This window comes from Poromitra crassiceps, assembly GCF_964638095.1.
Source record: "Poromitra crassiceps genome assembly, contig: HAP1_SCAFFOLD_1097, whole genome shotgun sequence".
NCBI lineage: Eukaryota > Metazoa > Chordata > Actinopteri > Beryciformes > Melamphaidae > Poromitra > Poromitra crassiceps.
This window is the reverse complement of record NW_028151313.1, coordinates 1-18,798: the sequence shown is the minus strand read 5'-3', so window position 1 is coordinate 18,798 and position 18,798 is coordinate 1. Positions and strand designations below refer to the sequence as shown.

Sequence of the window (18,798 nt, the reverse complement as noted above, 5' to 3'; positions counted from 1 at the left end):
CTGAGGAGACAGCATCAGTGAAAGGGGGCGGGCCTAAAAATGAATGGGTTATACAACCTCAAAGAAAGGGGGCGTGCACTGTGATATGACCTGAACTGCTAAGTAGTCTTCATTATTGAAAATAGTCCAAGACATGTGTTTGTATGGGTTTACTACCCAGCCTCCTTTTCTTGATTTGTCATCCTGTTAAACAATGTAGCCTATAATGAAGCAACATCTGTAGTGTTTAATGGCTAATTCTCCCCCTTCATGTCCGATCATCTGGTGTGGATGACTTATTTCAGCACGAATGAAAGTGCCAACATATACTGTTGTCTTAGTGTCATTCAGGGCACAGCACTTTCTGTGATTGGGACTTGTATATGCTTTGGGATTTATCATGAGCAACAATATTATATTTAGAGATAATTTGTAATTCTAATGTTTTTGACTGTTAAATGTGCTTATACTCGTTTCACATCAACCTTATACTTGAGTTTTCAAGTGTGATAAAACACAGTATGTATAGATGTTAAATATGACCGTCACCTACAACAAAATAAATCTTCCCCTTCTAACTGCCTCGCCATGTTTTGTGTAAATACGGAGATAATCTACATAAAAGTATTCTCTTCCCTTCATTATTTAGGCTACTAAAGAAACTTCATCTCGCTTGGTCACATGTGCGGTCTTTATTCAAAACGGAACAAAATCAATACAAAGACTGTTTAATGTGTCGAAATTTGAAATATAAAGATTAAGCAAAGTGTTTTCAGTCAAATGAAAAACATACTTATATTATGTTAATACAAACCTGGCTTTTTATAAAATTCTGATTCAACCGATTAAATCAAAAAGGTTTTAATGGGACGCAATTGGGCTAGTTTACCCTGTGAGATACAGTACACAGTACCTATACATCCAATCCAACTACATAACAGCATGAACTACAAGACACAATTCAATAGTACAAAGTGCATCTTCTCAACTTGGTGAATGTCCATCTTATGCATCCAGTTACACTTCTAATTAAACACTTCAACAACGACTTCTCTACGGTGTAACATGATGTGCATTGTTCTTTACTCCTTCTTGTTTCCCCATTTGGCCATCTTGTTATTGACCGGAGTCTTCATGAACCTGTCTGACTTCATGTAGGCAGCAACCTTCTCCAGAGCCTATTGAAGAAAGAAAATAGGAGTTTGTCACTTTTAGTTTTCACAAATCCCCAGTTACAAAATCTATTATGGTAAGACAAGTATCAGACATGCATGCTTCTCTAAAAACAACAAAAACACGGTCAACTTTTGTCCAGTGCTCCAACTTACAAATCGATCGCAAAAAAATATTGTTAAAATATCGTATCGTTATCGTGAACCCAATATCGTGTATCGTATCGTGAACTGAGTGTATCGTGACACCCCTAGCGCTGTGATGTGTGTGTATCTCTGACAAACGGGTGAAGGATGTGTGTTGTGCTGTGCTGTGCTGTGTATCTCTGACAAACAAGGTGAGGGGGTCCTGACCTCAAAACGGTCCAGAAATTCTTTGAGGTTCTTGAAGTCGTCCAGACACTTGGACTCAAACATTGTATGTTGGTCCAACAGGTCGTACATGACGAAGTCCACGAACGTGATCTGAGAAGAAGCACGGTCAAATTAAGCAAACGAAAAAGGCTCAATCTAGACTTTCTATATGAATATACAGGCAAGTGTAGAAATAAAACACCTTGTCGCCAGCAAACCACTTCCTGTCTCCCAGGAAGTCTGAGAACTGCTTCAGTGATGCTGGCAGCCGCTCCAGGTAACCTGCCTTCTTATTGTCCTGAAGTCATAGAGCGATAGTGGAGTTTCAAAGCTTTGAAATGAGAAGTGGCAAAACGGCAGCACTTTTGAACTTGTGACTGGAGCAAAAATGAGGGAGTTCCCCAAAGAAGATACACAGACTCAATCCAGTTGAATTTTATGATAATGAAAACATTTTAAGATGCCAGCGGTTCAGCAAGTAGTCTTTGATACTCACGATGTCGGTGTAGCACATCATGACAAAGCCCATCCGGAAGTCCATTGCTTGGTTCTCCAACATGTCCACTCGGACCTTCTCATCCTCAGTCTCTCCACCTGTGATCAGAAGAGTTTTTAGGGAGATAACCAGGGAATGAAGAATGAAACGCTCTCCTCAAAACCCAGAACTTTTGGAACCTGACATTTGCACCAACACACGCCACTGTGCATTTCTTATGACCTAAAATATTCATACGTGCTGCTGAATAAACAGTACTTACAGAGATTGTGCTTGCGAGCAACGTATCTCAGGATGGCATTGCTTTGCACTATCTTTCTGTCTCCATCCTCCAGATAGGGCAGCTAGAGTAAATATCATAACATTAGTTGATGTGATAACCACCAGGCTGCTTGTCATCAAAATGAGGTCAAATCTCATGTAATGTAATGTATACAGTATGTATTATGTAATGTAACTCTTACATTAGGGAAGTCCATTCCAAGTTTGAATTTCTCATCAAACCAGCAGCTCTTGTCATAATTGGGAGCTGTGAGAGAGAAAAGTGAGTTACATAATAGAGAATGTCTGTGTGTGGACACATGTTCAGTTCATCTCGTCAAATATAAAATTAACAGTTCTTTCACTCATTTCCAGTATTGTGTTGGAGCAACAGAATGTTTTTTCTTGGGTTAGGAGTGCTTGTCAAAAAAGTCGCTATATAACAAAGATTCTTCAGTGGGACAGCAACTCCCAAAGACATTATTGTTAAAAAAAGCTTTTGACATAATCTTGCCAAAGTAGGCTACATGTTTCACAGCTTGGCCACTCTTTTTATTTTTGTTATTAATTCATAATCCAGGTGTGATATAAAACAGGTGTGCCATTAACCCAACACTGACCAAGACAATATGCACCCGTTTTTTTTTGTTTACAATAAAGAGAGCTAGTTAATGTTGTCTGTGTTTGTGAATTGCTGTTGTCACTGAGTGACATGCTTATCTTATATATTTCACCAAGTTTACCTTCACCGCAGACATAAAACTTGTCCTCGTACTTGGAGTCAGTGTACTCCAGCAGCAGGCGGATTGGGTGGGCGAGCTGCACACAGGAAATGAAGGGATCAAAGAAACGGCAAAATGTCTGACTATAATGCAGTTCCATTTTCACATACCGGTAAACTAAAAAACGCCTGTCATACATACTCAATAGGCTTCTTTAGTATACCGTTGTGGAAATATCTTTTGGGACTTTTCTACACAAATCCTGACACATGATAAGACAAACCCGGGCTAAACGAAGTGTGTCTGGCAAGCGAGACAATGAACAATGAACTACTTCAACCATTGACCTACATTAACCTGCACAGTAATGCATTGCCTGCACAGTAATAATGCCAGTGAACACGTGCAGAGCCGCCGGGTAGGCGGTATTTCGCTGTTACATAAAACCCAACATTGTTCTGCGCTTGAGCCATATCATCCCGTTCTAAAATATGCACACCATGTATTTAAAACAAGCCGTTTTCCTATCTACATAATATGCATAGTCTTTGAAAAGAAATGGCGTAGTTAGCTGCTGCTCTCTGGTCAAACGAGCCAGCTGCTTTGATGCAGCAGCGGTTATAATCCACAGCGCAGCAAAAAACAACACTACACGAAAGTTTCGTGTCGTGTTGTTTCTTTGCTGCGCTAACTACGCTACTACTACTTTAGTAGAGATCCAGCGGTCCTCTTACCCCACGGATATCCCAGTAAGCCAGCTTCATCGTCATTTTGAGTCACTTTTTGAGACGCGGATAGACCAAATGAATCAAACCTGACTCTGACAGGAGGACAGCTAGCGGGAGAGACTGGTTTTATTCTGCAGCCTATCAGGGGAGGCGATATTTTTTTTCCCATGATGACGAAGGCTAGGCGAAGGCATGACCCGCCCCTCTCTGCCTCTGATTGGCTGACTGTACTCGGCTGCTCCCACCTTCTTTCCAGGCGAGCCAGAAGTATTAACCTCGCGTCACCAGGCTCTTCTCGGCGAGAAAGAGCCTGGCTCCCGCCCACAATTGATTTTGTCACCCTACTGGCTCCGGCCTAGAGCCCGCCCTAGACCGGATGGCAGCGTTTCTAGCTCGTCAACTTTCACGTTAACTTGACAATTTGACCCAAGTATCAGAATCCTCTTTCACCGTTTTGACCGGTGTGTCAGGCGGTGGTGGCGGAGATGCCATATTGCATAAACGTTTTGTTTTATGTAACGCTAGCTTTGTTTTGATCAGACTCTAGTTTAGGTAACATCACCGCGTCAAGCTAACGGCAACAAAGACGTTGTTAGGCGCATTGCCATCCGGTGTTAATTCTGGGTCCGGGGTTTACGCCCCCATGACAAAAAGCGGGGTGGAAGGTGCCCAGACTACAGAAGTATCTCAAACGTGAGCAGCAGTTGCAAAACAATCATTAAATCAACAAGCATGAGATACTTCATTATTATGGAACGTTACAATTGCAAACCCTATATCTGAGTTATTTAGGCCTACTTAGCCTATTGCACAGACGTGTAATTTTTTCTTGTCATTCCAAATTTAATCACATTGTTGCTCTTATTAAGTAGAAGTACAGTTGTTTGTGTAAAAAAAAAAGACTGATAAAGCAGAAGTACTGATTCAACTTAATTACTCAAGTAAAAGGAAAAAAGTACAGGCTCTGAAATGTACACAAGTATAAAAGTAAAAGGTTTTCTGTGCAAGGCGAATAGAAACTCACGTCATATTAATATAATTCAAATACTATTCAAAGGTCCCTTCAAAACATATTTTAAGATGCATAAAGACTATACTTTAATCTTCTAGCTTTAATCACTATGACCCACTAGTTCAGAGAGTTGGGTTGCTGTCTAGCACGTTGGCGCTTGTGCGTTTGAGGCTCAGTGACTTTTGAGGTTGTGGGTTCGATCCTCAGTCAGTTTTCAATGTCGACAGCCAGAGGAAAGAGTCATTTAAAGCCCTGAGAAAACCTCATTCAATCAGTCTGACTTGGTGGCAGGGCCTTGCTGCCCGGCAATATTGAGACCTCAGCCACTTTTGCGGTCGTGGGTTCGAGCCTCAGTCAGTTTTGAATGGTGACAGGCAGAGGGAAGAGACAAGAGCGCCCGGAGAAGAGCTGTCAGTGTGAAGGGCAGCTGGTGGTGTAGGAATAATACACACAGAGGTTGTGGGTTCAATTCCCGCTCCGCTGCCACTACCACACACACACAGACACCAGCTTTATGTTGATTGACAGCTGAAATGTAACATTTTAAAAACCAGACAGGTCAAACTTTTTACAGCGGGATTTTGGCCGAACTCTCTTAGTCTCGCTCTCTCTCACTGTCTCTCTATGTCTCTCGATCTCATGAAAGTGAGGCTTCCTTCAGGTACAATCAGGACGGTCAGCTTGGGTGGTGGGGGTGGTGGTTGCTTAAACCTGTGCTAAACCTCTGGTGTCACTCCACATTTACTCTTTAGGCTTTAGATGGTAAATCATCTCTTAGTCCTCTGTGACAGTATTTTCCTGTGTGTACCCTCTAACACATACCCGCCACACAGGGTATGTTGCCCATGTGTGCTTTATAGTAACGTTCAGTCAGAACTCATTTATAATTAAGCCCATAGTTAATGAACTAATCATGTACAAAACACACACACAGTCACATATTTTATATACTGTATATGTTGTAAGCCTAATTTTTGCCATCACAGCTGCTTTTTACATGTATGGGATAATACAGGCTAAGGTGTCCCAAGCTCTGAGTCATTATAAACTCAATTAGCTACAGAAGCTAATGTTCACATTCAGTCCTTGTATATTTCTCTCATGTGTTCATCGTTCCTTTCCTCTGTGTGTGTGTGATTGAGAAATGAGATGCAGGTGGTGTTCATCCTAATTGGCCTGGTCAGGTGTCAGATTGCTGCTGGCTGATTGGCTGGTGGAGAGCATTTAAGCCAGCTGATGCCATCCTGTCGCCCCTTGCTCTCCTCATTCCCAACGATGATGGCTGCTGTGCTGACTGCTGTGTTCTGTCAGGTAGGAACTGTGTGTAGACCTACTTTAGTAGTTCTGCAGAACTTTATTAAGATGTGTCTTTATCTTGGTAGACCTGTGCAGTCTAAACTGTAAATAGTTACCTTCCAGATCTACACTTTTGTACACTGTAAATAACACTTACCCAAGTAGCAGAAAGTAGCGGGAGAAGCCCTTTAGTTTTTTGTAACATTTTCTGATGTTTATTTTGTAGGAGCTTATAGGTAAGAGCTGTGTCTCTTATTTAATCCATCATTTTCTTTGGTAAATTTAAGGTTGGGGATTAGTTTGATTGGTTAGTTGTGTTGGGGCCATGCTGTGCTCTGAAACTAAACCTGCTACTTGTGAACTTGTGATGGTGGTTTGGCTGATCATCCTTGGGAGTGGGAAGAGTGGGGGCACTTTTGTGTTGCGGTCCTGTTCGCCGAGGCCGGTTCCTAACATAATTGGGTGCTCGTCTGCTTTTCTCATTCGTCAGCACGTCGTCTGTGAGTGTGTGTATATATATATTTTATATGTTTGTCTGGTGGGCAGTCTTTGTGCAGGTGGTAAATGGTGTTAGTCAAGGTGGCTTTGCATGGAGCTGAGGAAGCTCATGGTGGTAAAGCTGGTGGAGATGTTTGTTGGAGGAGGAGCCGGTCAGAGGGGACCAGTAAGACTGAGGAGGGGCGTGACAAGGCAGGGCCGTCAGTAGCACCGTTTCTCCTCTTTCTGTGTAGACTATGCTACCCTACAAGAGTCCCATCTCCGTACATAGACTTGCCTGTGACTGATTCCCAAGCCGTCTAAATCAGTGATACAGACGTATTTAGTGTTCATCGCTTCTCGACGTCGGGGTTAGAAAGCTCGACGCTGCTCATAAATGCCTCTTCATCTGAAGTCTGTGCTGGTGATATTTTTTACCGAGCCTTTGGCCAGAGTGGCGCTGTGACGGCTGAGAACCTGGAAAAAATATCACCAGCACAGACTTCAGATGAAAAGAGGCATTTATGAGCAGCGTCGAGCTTTCTAACTCCGACGTCGAGAAGCGATGAACCCTTCTCAATATGTGGCTTTGAAATGTTTCTGTGACACTTGTAAATACGTCTGTATCACTGATTTAGACGGCTTGGGAATCAGAGTCACAGGCAAGTCTATGTACGGAGATGGGACTCTTGTAGGGTAGCATAGTTTACACAGAAAGAGGAGAAACGGTGCTACTGACGGCCCTGCCTTGTCACGCCCCTCCTCAGTCTTACTGGTCCCCTCTGACCGGCTCCTCCTCCAACAAACATCTCCACCAGCTTTACCACCATGAGCTTCCTCAGCTCCATGCACACCATTTACCACCTGCACAAAGACTGCCCACCAGACAAACATAAAATATATATATACTATATACTCAGACGACGTGCTGACGAACGAGAAAAGCGGGCGACCCCCTAATTATGTTAGGGACCCCCACTCTTCCCACTCCGAAAGATGATCAGCCAAACCACCATCACAAGTTCACAAGTAGCAGGTTTAGTTTCAGAGCACAGCATGGCCCCAACATCAACAAATCAAACTAATCGCCAACCTTAAACTTACCAAAGAAAAGGATGGAAATAAATAAATAGACACAGCTCTCACCTATAAGCTCCTACAAAATAAACATGAGAATGTTACGAAACTAAAGGGCTTCTCCCTCCTACTACTTGGATAAGAGTTATTTAGTGTAAAAAAAAAAGTATAGATTTGGAAGGTAGCTATTTACAGTTTGGACTGCACAAGTCTACCTAGACAGTGACAGATCTTCAAGTTCTAAAGAACTACCAAAGTAGGCCTACACACAGTGCCTACCTGACAGAACAAGGAGTCAGCAGAGCAGCCATCATCGGTGGCAATGACTGCAAGGGATGGCATCCCCAAACCCATGTAATAGTGCAGACACAGGAAGTTGGTGAAATAAAAGTTTGGCCTATCATTCAAAACTCTATCAGCTATAGCATTTAAAACATGTGAGTCTATGTCATGTGTTCACATCATTCCTTTCCTCAGTGTGTAATTGAACCAAGAGTCCACTCATTGTACTCACAACTATGATGGCTCTCTGTTGACTCTTTGCTGTGTTCTGTCAGGTAGGAACTGTGTAGGCCTACTTGGTTCTTCAGAACTTTGAGATGTGTTATCTGGACCTGTGCAGTCTAAACTGTAAATGCTACTTCCAGCTTTACACTTTTGTACACTAACATCTTACCCAAGTAAAGTAGGAGGGAGAAGCCCTTTAGTTTTTTGTAACATTTTCTCATGTTTATTTTGTAGGAGCTTATAGGTGAGAGCTGTCTTTTATATTTAATCCATCCTTTTCTTAGGTAAGTTTAAGGTTGGGGATTAGTTTGTTGTTAGGGCCATGCTGTGCTCTGAAACTAAACCTGCGACTTGTGAACTTGTGATGGTGGTTTGGCTGATCATCCTTGGGAGTGGGAAGAGTGGGGCACTTTTGTGTTGCGGTCCCGTTCCGAGGCCGGTTCCTAACATAATTGGGGACTCGTCCGCTTTTCTCGTTCGTCAGCACGTCGTCTGAGTATATATATATTTTATATGTTTGTCTGGTGGGTGGTCTTTGTGCAGGTGGTAAATGGTGTGCATGGAGCTGAGGAAGCTCATGGTGGTAAAGCTGGTGGAGATGTTTGTTGGAGGTGGAGCCGGTCAGAGGGGACAAGTAAGACTGAGGGGCGTGACAAGGCAGGGCCGTCAGTAGCACCGTTTCTCCTCTTTCTGTGTAGACTATGCTACCCTACAAGAGTCCTGTCTCCGTACATAGACTTGCCTGTGACTCTGACTCCCAAGCCGTCTAAATCAGTGATACAGACGTATTTACAAGTGTTACAGAAACATTTCAAAGCCACATATTGAGAAGGGTTCAACGCTTCTCGACGTTGGGATTAAAAAGCTCGACGCTGCTCATAAATGCCTCTTTTCACTGAAGTCTGTGCTGGTGATATTTTTTCCAGGTTAGAGCTCCCAGCCGTCAGAGCGCTCAACAGCGCCACTCTGGCCGAAAGCTTGGTAAAAAATATCACCAGCACAGACTTCAGATGAAAAGAGGCATTTATGAGCAGCGACGAGCTTTCTAACCCCGATGTCGAGAAGCAATGAACTCTTCTTCTCAATATGTGGCTTTGAAATGTTTCTGTGACACTTGTAAATACGTCTGTATCGCTGATTTAGATGGCTTGGGAGTCAGAGTGACAGGCAAGTCTATCTACGGAGACTCTTGTAGGGTAGCAGTCTACACAGAAAGAGGAGAAACGGTGCTACTGACGGCCCTGCCTTGTCACGCCCCTCCTCAGTCTTACTGGTCCCCTCTGACCGGCTCCTCCTCTAACAAACCTCTCCACCAGCTTTACCACCATGAGCTTTAAAGGCACCTTGACTAACACCATTTACCACCTGCACAAAGACTGCCCACCAGGCAAACATAAAATATATATATACACACACACAACGTGTTGACGAATGAGAAAAGCAGACGAGCACCCAATTATGTTAGGAACCGGCCTGCAACACAAAAGTGCCCCCACTCTTCCCACTCCCAAGGATGATCAGCCAAACCACCATCACAAGTTCACAAGTAGCAGGTTTAGTTTCAGAGCACAGCATGGCCCCAACACAACTAACCAATCAAACTAATCCCCAACCTTAAATTTACCTAATAAAATTATGGATTAAATAAGCGACACAGCTCTCACCTATAAGCTCCTACAAAATAAACATCAGAAAATGTTACAAAAAACTAAAGGGCTTCTCCCCCTACTTTCTGCTACTTGGGTAAGTGTTATTTACAGTGTACAAAAGTGTAGATCTGGAAGGTAACTATTTACAGTTTAGACTGCACAGGTCTACCAAGATAAAGACACATCTTAATAAAGTTCTGCAGAACTACTAAAGTAGGTCTACACACAGTTCCTACCTGACAGAACACAGCAGTCAGCACAGCAGCCATCATCGTTGGGAATGAGGAGAGCAAGGGGCGACAGGATGGCATCAGCTGGCTTAAATGCTCTCCACCAGCCAATCAGCCAGCAGCAATCTGACACCTGACCAGGCCAATTAGGATGAACACCACCTGCATCTCATTTCTCAATCACACACACACAGAGGAGGAAAGGAACGATGAACACATGAGAGAAATATACAAGGACTGAATGTGAACATTAGCTTCTGTAGCTAATTGAGTTTATAATGACTCAGAGCTTGGGACACCTTAGCCTGTATTATCCCATACATGTAAAAAGCAGCTGTGATGGCAAAAATTAGGCTTACAACATATACAGTATATAAAATATGTGACTGTGTGTGTGTTCTTTCAAAACATTTACAGTTACAGAGATGTGGAGACAGTGGCAAATGCTGAACAAGGTGAACAAGACATTTATTTTTCTTACACACAATTATGTCATTAAATAATATATCACAAACGGCACATAAAAATCTGCGGGAAGACATATTTCTTTTTGAGAAGCAACAAGTATACTGATAATCAGGAGCCAAACCAAAGGCAATGTTAAAAAGAAGGGGAAAAAAAGAAAAGAAAATGACCTTCAGGTGTCGGTATGCCAGTTCAAATCATTATGTCACTAACTGTTAAAAACAAACAAACTAGTGTTTATTTAGGGATTTATGCACTGGTTGAACTTGTTTATTGCATGAAATGTGGAGGAATTGACCATGCATTACTCACTTCACTGTACTACGAAAACGTATGTGATGATTGATGACAGTCATACACTTAAAACAGTATGAGTTAAGCTCATCATGGTAGATCTAGATCAGTGTGTCTAAAGAAACCATGTCACAAGATGAGAGTTACCAGACCGTAGCAGAGTGGCAGTGTTACACCAGAAATAAACACACAGAAAAGTGCTGTCATGCTTTGGAACACTGTAAAGACTGTGGGGAAACTAGCAAGATAGCAGATACACACAAGGAGCAGCTGTGGCAAGTATGGTGTTAATGCTGTTACCAGTAGCAAGAATAATGAAGTAGTTGTAGAAGATATGTGAGACATGACTTTTCTACCAGCCATATGAGTTAGGCCTAATTGTCCTCATGTCCTGTGGTTCAGTGCAGTAGAAGTTCTTGTCAACCTTAGAGCCAAACCTGTGTGTGGTGTTTTTAACTGGACTATTACATCTAGGTTTGATTCCATGGGGCTGTGCAATACAATCGGTACGGCAACATATTGGAATTTTGTTTGCGCAATACTGTATCAATATTTGCGATATATCGTTGTATAGATTTTTTGCACATTTATTTCAGTGTGTTCGGTGACTGCAAATTTGCAAATACCGTTCTAATAAATTGGAATGAAATAGGAATTTTCAAGTAAATAGTTTTGACTGAATTTGGCTACTGAGTTATCAATACAATGTGATATTAGACTACCCAGGTGATACGCAGCAAGTTATATTTTCAGCTCTATTTTTTTTTCCTTTGACTAAATTATGTAGAGTATTGCAATATATCGCAATATGTATCTTATTATCGCAATGTATCGTGATACATTGTGACCCATGTATCGTGATACGCATCATATCGTGAGGTCCTTGCCAATATCCAACCCTACTGGTTATCCTCTCTTATCAATGGATCGGTCAGTGTGATGTCCAGTGTATCATATATTTAAATAATATCTCGTGTGGATGAGAGCTGAATATTAAGATGGCATTGCTCATGCCTGGCCATAGGAAATGAAATACATGCCAAACTTTGTACAGAAACGCTGACAGAATGTGGCCATACACCATGAATATAATCACTTTAAAATAAATACATCAACAGACAGAATTAAATCACCACGATGAGTCCAATTGTAACAAAGAATAAATCAAACAAAAGAAAGTAAACACCTTGGAAACACAGATTGCAGGTCCTCTCGTCTTATATTGCCACACTAGTGACTCTCATAGTCTCTTTTTGTAACAAAGTTTTTCTTTGCAAAGGGGAGATATGCGCCAGTCCCGGCCCGGGGTGAAAATAGGGGATATCATTATGAATTTTCCCTGTGTCGTGCTGTGCAGCGAACTTTCACTTTTGTCCCTGCACAGCTCCCATACACAGACTGCCTTCTTCCTCGATGGTCTCCAGCTCATCCGTGCGGATGGCCTGGGTGATTAAATTCAGCTCCTCACACATGGTCTCGTAACGATACGCCACGCGGATGTCAGGGACGTTGCTGCGCCTGATGTCATTGCTCTCCTGACCCTCCTTGGTGAAGTCCGGGCCGAGCCAGTAGCTCTTTACCTGAACGAGAAGTAGGGGGCAATAGATTCAGGAGGATGTTTGGGTGTAGGTATAATGGCAGTTACCTAGTCCCAAGTCAGTCTCAAGTCTTGAGGCACAAGTCTAAATGTAGATTACCAAGTCAAGTCCATCATCAGTCAGAACAAATCAACAGTTCACTATCAACTAAATATCTTAAAGAAAACTAAATACAGTATCTAGGACTTTTCAATTCAGTATTTAGTAGAATGAAACTGGTCATCATGAGTTTGATTTTTAGAATCAGTGTCAACTTGAATCAATTCAATAATTCCATACAAATTCAGAAAGCAGAATTTGAATTCAGTTCTCTGGTGGAACAAATCTCATCACTTCCAATCCAAGTCATTTAGACAAACACAAGATATATTTAAGACTGGAGAAACCTTTTCAAGTCATCAAAGTACAAGTCAAAGTCCTGTCCCGAGTCTCCAGAAGAACCCGAGCGAGTGATACCTTATGAGAGAATCCGCTCATCAGCACACTGTTCCTGGCCAGCTCACACATGTCGCACGAGCTCAGCTTCCACACCTGGGCTGCAATGCTGTACTCCTCCATCAGGGGCTCCTGCAAAGAAGCATCAACACCAAAAGAAATACGTTACACTCACAAGTCAAGTTTTTGTTTACATACGTACACACACTACCATTCAAACGTTTGGACACATCACATTTATTTTTGCTTTATTTTTTAATAAATAGTTTCCACATTTTAGAATAATAGTAAAGACGGCAAAACTATGAAATAACACAAATGGAATTATGCAGTGACCAAAAATGTGTTAAACAAATCAAAGTAGCCACCCTTTGAAAGAAATTCATAGACAGGCATCAACATCACTACCGTATTCATATTTGTTGTCTAAGAAACACATTTCTAGTATTTAAGCAAAGATCAAAATGGCTTAAGACAATGAAAAACATAGAACATTCAATCAGACAGGTGTGTCTTGTTTTTTTGTTTTGTTTTTACTGGTAGTGTATGTATCCTTATTTCCTCTACGATGCCCCCCACCTTGGTGAAGTGGAACTGCAGGGGATCGTCTGTGGACAGAGAGACCACCAGGCCTCGGGACAGGTACTCTGGCAGCGGGTTGCGATGGTAGCTGAGGAACAGGCTGTTGTTACTGAGGGGGGACATGGCGATGCCAATCTGGGCCAGGTAGTACAGATACTGCAGCACGGGAGCCTGCACACGAGATGGGAGACGCAGCGTTAGAAGAGTGAGATGAAGGTGAGGTTGAACGTTTACTAAAGAACAATCCCATTGAACAAAACGAAGAAATAAGATCTAGGGCATTTGGGTCGTGTAGCTACAGGTAAAGCACTCGTCTACCAACGCCGAAACCCGAGTTCAATTCCCGGCAGCGGTACTCGGTCAGACACAATTGGCCGAGTCTGCAGGTGGGAAGCCGGTGGGGTATGAGTCCTGGTCACTGCACTAGTGCCTCCTCTGGTCGGTCGGGGTGCCTGTTCAGGGGGAGGGGAACTGGGGAGAATAGCCTGATTCCTTCCACACGCTACGTCCTGCCGGTGAAACTCCTCGCTGTCAGGTGAATAGAAGTGGCTGGCAGATGTATTGGAGGAAGCATGTGCTAGTCTACAACCCCCCCCTCCCCCACCCCCAGATCGGCAGAGGGGGTGGAGCAACGGCCGGGACAGCAGGGGGAATTGGCCAAGTACAATTGGGGAGAAAATGGGGAAATAAATAAATAAAAACTTCAGAGAAAAAAAAAAAAAAAAAGTTTCTAAATGAACTCTCGAATACTTTGCTTCAGCACAACATCACAGAGAGAGCGAGAAGTTCTACTTTGTGTGTGAGACGAAGCAGCTGTTCTGATATTGAGGTCATACCTTCCTGAGCAGCAGCCCATGGGAGATGTTCTCTGACAGCATGAACCCAGACACCAGGTGATGGATCGGTCCCGCCTCGCCACAGTGAGGACGTAGTACAAGTGTGTGAAACCCCCGCTGCCTGGAATGATGAGCCGCAGAGATACCAGAGGGTGACTTCAAGAACATTAAGATCATGATACCAGAGGGTGACTTCAAGAACATTAAGAACATGCTGAATTTCAGCTTTGAAATGTGTCAAAGCAACACAGCCAAGTAAAGTATAGCCTGAGTCGGTGCACATCCTTTGCTGTGCCTCAAAGGCAGAAATTAAGCTTAATATTTCACACCAAATGTAAAGTTTCAAATACACAGTAATACATGTAAATAATCATTTTAGGATAATGGAGGATACTGGTGCATTTCCTGCTCTGGAACCTCTGGAACCTCTAGTAATACTCTAATATAAAGTTAATTTGGATGTGTAAGCTTAGCAAAGCCCTCAAAATCAGTAATTCCGTCATCAACAAAAGAGACAGTGATGTTAGATGTTAGATGGAATGAATCACTAGGTTTCAAGTGAATGACTGGAGGTATGAGAAGGTCATTGTGGGACCAATCGAGGTGCGGTGGCGTACCTGCGCAGGTGATTCAGCACCGCCATGTTCACATACATATAGTAGAGGTAATAGGAGTAGGGCGGGTTGGCCTCCTCGGTCCAGTTGACGGGCAGAGGGCTGTCCAGGTTGAAGATGTGGTGCTCTGGTTTGGACTCGTCGTCCACACTGTCAAACCCCACGACCTGAATGAGAGAAACAACAATAACAGCTTCATCAAAACCCCTCTGAGTGTTGTTGAGCTCATGCTTCAAACAAGTAGATGATCAAATACAGGATCCCACAGCACAAAGAGTTCGTACATGCTGAAGGAAGAGGTGCAGCTCTGGATGGCTGCCTGGGTCGACTGTCACCTCAAACAGAGGCATGAAGACGTTCTCCAGCATCTGTTGGAAGTTGGACAGCTGTTTCTTTGTGTGGTAGACGTCACTAAGAAGAGAGAACGCATATCAAAAAGTCACTTATGAATTAATTACCATTGTACTGAAGACATTTTGATTTCACACGTAGATCCTTTTCAGAGCAGTTGATAGAGTTTATGGTCAAATGAGCGTTTACTCACAAGAGTCGTGGCACTTGCACAAGCCAGCGGACGTTGTCCGAGTAGACCCGGTGTTTGACCGCCCACTTGGCCAGCTTGTCCCACTCATCTCTACAGCGCCCATAGATAGACAGCCTGAGCTCCACGTTCTGGTACTTGCTCTCCTCCAGGTCGGCCATAACCTCCTGAAAAGCAGGGACGGACAACGGTCAGCAGAGGGCGCAAATCCCTCACATACTCATTATGCAGGTATTTATGTCAGTTATTACAATGCAAGTGAAGCATTATGCATTCAGCACACACCTTGATAATGTGACCAAAGTATGTCCCCTCAACATGGTTGTCGGTTTTGATGAAGATCTCTCTCAGGATCGACTCGCCAATGGGGTTGTATTTGGCATTGAACTTGTCAAAGCGGTGAAAGGTGTTGCGGTCCTGCAAATTAATTTGGAACAGTTGTCACTCAATCATCTCAACAGGGCAGTAACATTTTAACTCTAATGAACTGCCCAGACCTTCATCTCTTCTTCATGGGCCCTACTCACTGCGTGCATGTCCAAGGTGTCCACACTCAGGTCAAAGGCTGTGAGGTTCATGTTCTCAAACACTTCCATGAGTGTCTGTCCTTTGCCCCTTTCCACATGAACAGTCTCTGTAGGATACTTCTTCATGGCTCTTTTGATGAAGCGCAGAAGGTGCTTCTGATTCATGCAGGACGAGGCGTGGATATGTGTGTCGACCTGGAAAACCATGCGGACGGATATGAAAGCAATTGGATATATTGGGGATTCTGGTTCTCTGACTTACAAAAGACCCAACTTTCTGTTCTTATTAGGCTCGGTAGAAACGGGTTCTTGAGTTCACCTTACGGATATTGTAAAAGTCCCGATGGGGGACTTTCTTCTGTGCTGCCAGCTCCTTCATCTCGTTGAGCAGGATGTGCATCTGGAACTTGGAGCTGAGGTACTGCAGGCGGCGGTAGCAGAAGGACTTTCTGTGGCGACGGGGCAAGAAGACAAACACAAATACCGGGTCAAGAGTCTAAAAAGAAAAAAAGTCAAATGATGCATCTAAAATGCACTCTGTGTGCACCATTGTTCTGTCCTCGATAGCAGTCAGGGAACTTACACTGGTCCGTTGATAATGAGGGCCATCATGACGTTCATGTCAGCGATGTATTCCTGCAAGTCTGGATAGGGCAGGTCCAGCTCTGTGCTCCTGATAGCAACATAACAGTTTAGCAATAGGACTCTTTGGTAACAAATAAGCGCCAAGTGATTCATTAGGGAGTTTTATAAAAGAACTTCGTCTCACTTATCCATCGTGTCCCTTGTGGTGTACACGTGTACTACGCCGTTCACCATCTTGCAGCCATAAGCCAGGTCAGGGGCCATGCTGGCCGGGTCCTGGGACTCGTAGGGGTGTGTTGCAGAGACAGGTGGGTGGACGGTGGTGGCATCTGAGAGGAGACAACGTCACGCTGTGTGATGATGGCTTTGTACAAGGTGCCAGTGTCACACGCAAGCTAAACATGTCCGATCAGTCTCATTTGTCTAAGTTTGTCACAGCCTGCGTGTTTGTCACAGCCAATGGAGGGTGTGTAACAGATGGGTTGTGAAAGCAGTGGGCGTGACCCTCTATGCACCGACACTGGGCATGCCTGGAGGCCATATTACTGATGACAGAATACTCATTCTATTCTGAGTCAGCAGAGTTGGATTATACAAATCATAAACAGTATTTGTTGATTAGGCATGTGTGTGTGTGTGTGTGTGCGCGTGTGTGTCACCACACAACAGGGAGAAACCAGCAGACTGACCACAGAGTCAGCTAGGAGAGTCCTGATTAATGCAAAGCAGGCTGAGGTCAGGCAGCACTGGTGTGGACTTAGACTGCAGGGGAAACTAGCGTGTCTAGGATTTGCTGACCATTCAGTCTCACACTCAGTTCTTAAGAACGCTGCGGTTGATGAGGACATTTTAAAGTTTGCCATCAAAGCGAGACTGCAAGTGCTACCCACGAAATATAATCTGTCTACCTGGTACCCCCACACTCACAATCCATTTTGTTTGAACCATCCAGATTCACAGCACCATCTAGAATCCACAGCACACATAACGAATGGATGTCATGCATACAAACAACTGTACATAGCTCGCCATGACCGTATTGTAAATATTGTGTCTGATGCAGTCCATAACATCATGCCTGCTAGTGCAGTACTGTATAAGCACAGTAGAGTGGTACCAGAGTGGTTTGGGTCTGCCTGTGATGTCTTTGCTAATATCCCCAATACACCCGACGCTGTTTTTGTTGACACCAGCCATAAGCAGGTGCTGATGCTAGAGGTAGGCTGTGTCTTTGACCTGTACATGGACCAGGCATTCCAAGACAAATATATAAAATACCAACCACTACTCGAGACCATCACGAGCCTAGGTTATACCTGTAGATACAGTGTGCTTATATTTGGAAGCCTGGGACATGTACAAAAATGCACCATGAGAGGCCTGCAGATTGCTGGCCTGACAAGGGCAAGAGCCAAACAAACTGTCAAATATTGCTCTGTCTCAGCAATTATTGGCAGTCTAGCAGTGTGGAGAAGGAGGTGCTATGTGTATCCATAAGTGCTCAGTATTAATTGACCCTGATATATTTGTTTCCCTGCTTATGAAATGTAATTTGTGGAACCAAATAAAGTATTTAAAATGTGTGTGTGTGTGTGTGTGTGTGTGCGTGTGCGTGTGCGTGTGCGTGTGCGTGTGTGTGTGCGTGTGTGTGTGTGTGCGTGCGTGTGGGCGCGTGAGGAGAGGAGGAGACGTAGCAGCGCACAGGCACGTTAAACGGATCTACCGTGAGTAATCCTGAAGCTGATTTTTCTGCCATTCAAATGACTGGGGCCTGAATTTTAATTCCTCGTGTCAATTGTGTGTTTTTTTTCACCTCAAACAAATTTACAATTTGAAATAAGGTTAGGGGATTTTCACTTTGGAGTTTGGAGTCCTTTATGCATGGGGGAGAGAGAGGGAGGGAGAGAGAGAGAGGAGGGAGAGAGAGAGAATTTGGCAGTGCACCCTTGATGAGGCTAACGAGGCAATTAACCAACATGTGGTCGCATTGGGATGCAGACTCCTACTTCCTACAACTGAAAACAATACTGCAGAGGAAGTGTGTGTGTGTGTGTGTGTGTGTGTGTGTGTGTGTGTGTGTGTGTGTGCGTGTGTGTGTGTGTGACCCCATTTACGCCTGACATTAAAATGTGTTTTGGGTGATCAGATTGTAATCAGATAGTGCTTGACCCACATTACCCTGATTACATTTGGACCTGTCATATGTCTCAAGTGTCCACATTGAGATCCAATTTCGATCTGATCAGCCAAGCTCCATAGCATAGAGCAGGCGCAGCTGATAAACAGCGGAGGTGCTGTTGTTGTTGTTGTTGTTGTTGTATGTGCATTTGCATTTAGGCTACACTTGTGTTCAATGTGGTC

General features: G+C 43.6%; 2 protein-coding genes across 2 annotated transcripts; both read right to left on the bottom strand.

The window, feature by feature from the left end:
• Positions 1–670: 670 nt before the first annotated feature.
• Positions 671–3,829, bottom strand: LOC310771721 (glutathione S-transferase Mu 5-like). Its single transcript, XM_083664264.1, has 8 exons — positions 3,719–3,829; positions 3,006–3,081; positions 2,466–2,530; positions 2,264–2,345; positions 2,002–2,099; positions 1,708–1,803; positions 1,506–1,616; positions 671–1,157 (listed from the first exon to the last, which is right to left on the bottom strand). The coding sequence occupies exons 1-8, from the start codon at positions 3,752–3,754 to the stop codon at positions 1,062–1,064; spliced, it is 660 nt and encodes a 219-aa protein (XP_083520390.1). The 5' UTR covers positions 3,755–3,829; the 3' UTR covers positions 671–1,061.
• Positions 3,830–12,083: 8,254 nt separating this feature from the next.
• LOC310771722 (AMP deaminase 2-like) lies at positions 12,084–16,766 on the bottom strand (the record flags this gene model as incomplete). Its single annotated transcript, XM_083664265.1, has 12 exons — positions 12,084–12,299; positions 12,774–12,884; positions 13,332–13,505; positions 14,171–14,291; positions 14,788–14,951; positions 15,069–15,195; positions 15,329–15,492; positions 15,611–15,742; positions 15,853–16,047; positions 16,172–16,301; positions 16,436–16,525; positions 16,622–16,766. Coding segments are annotated over 12 exons (1,769 nt in total), but the record flags the coding sequence as incomplete, so codon positions are not given.
• Positions 16,767–18,798: the final 2,032 nt, after the last annotated feature.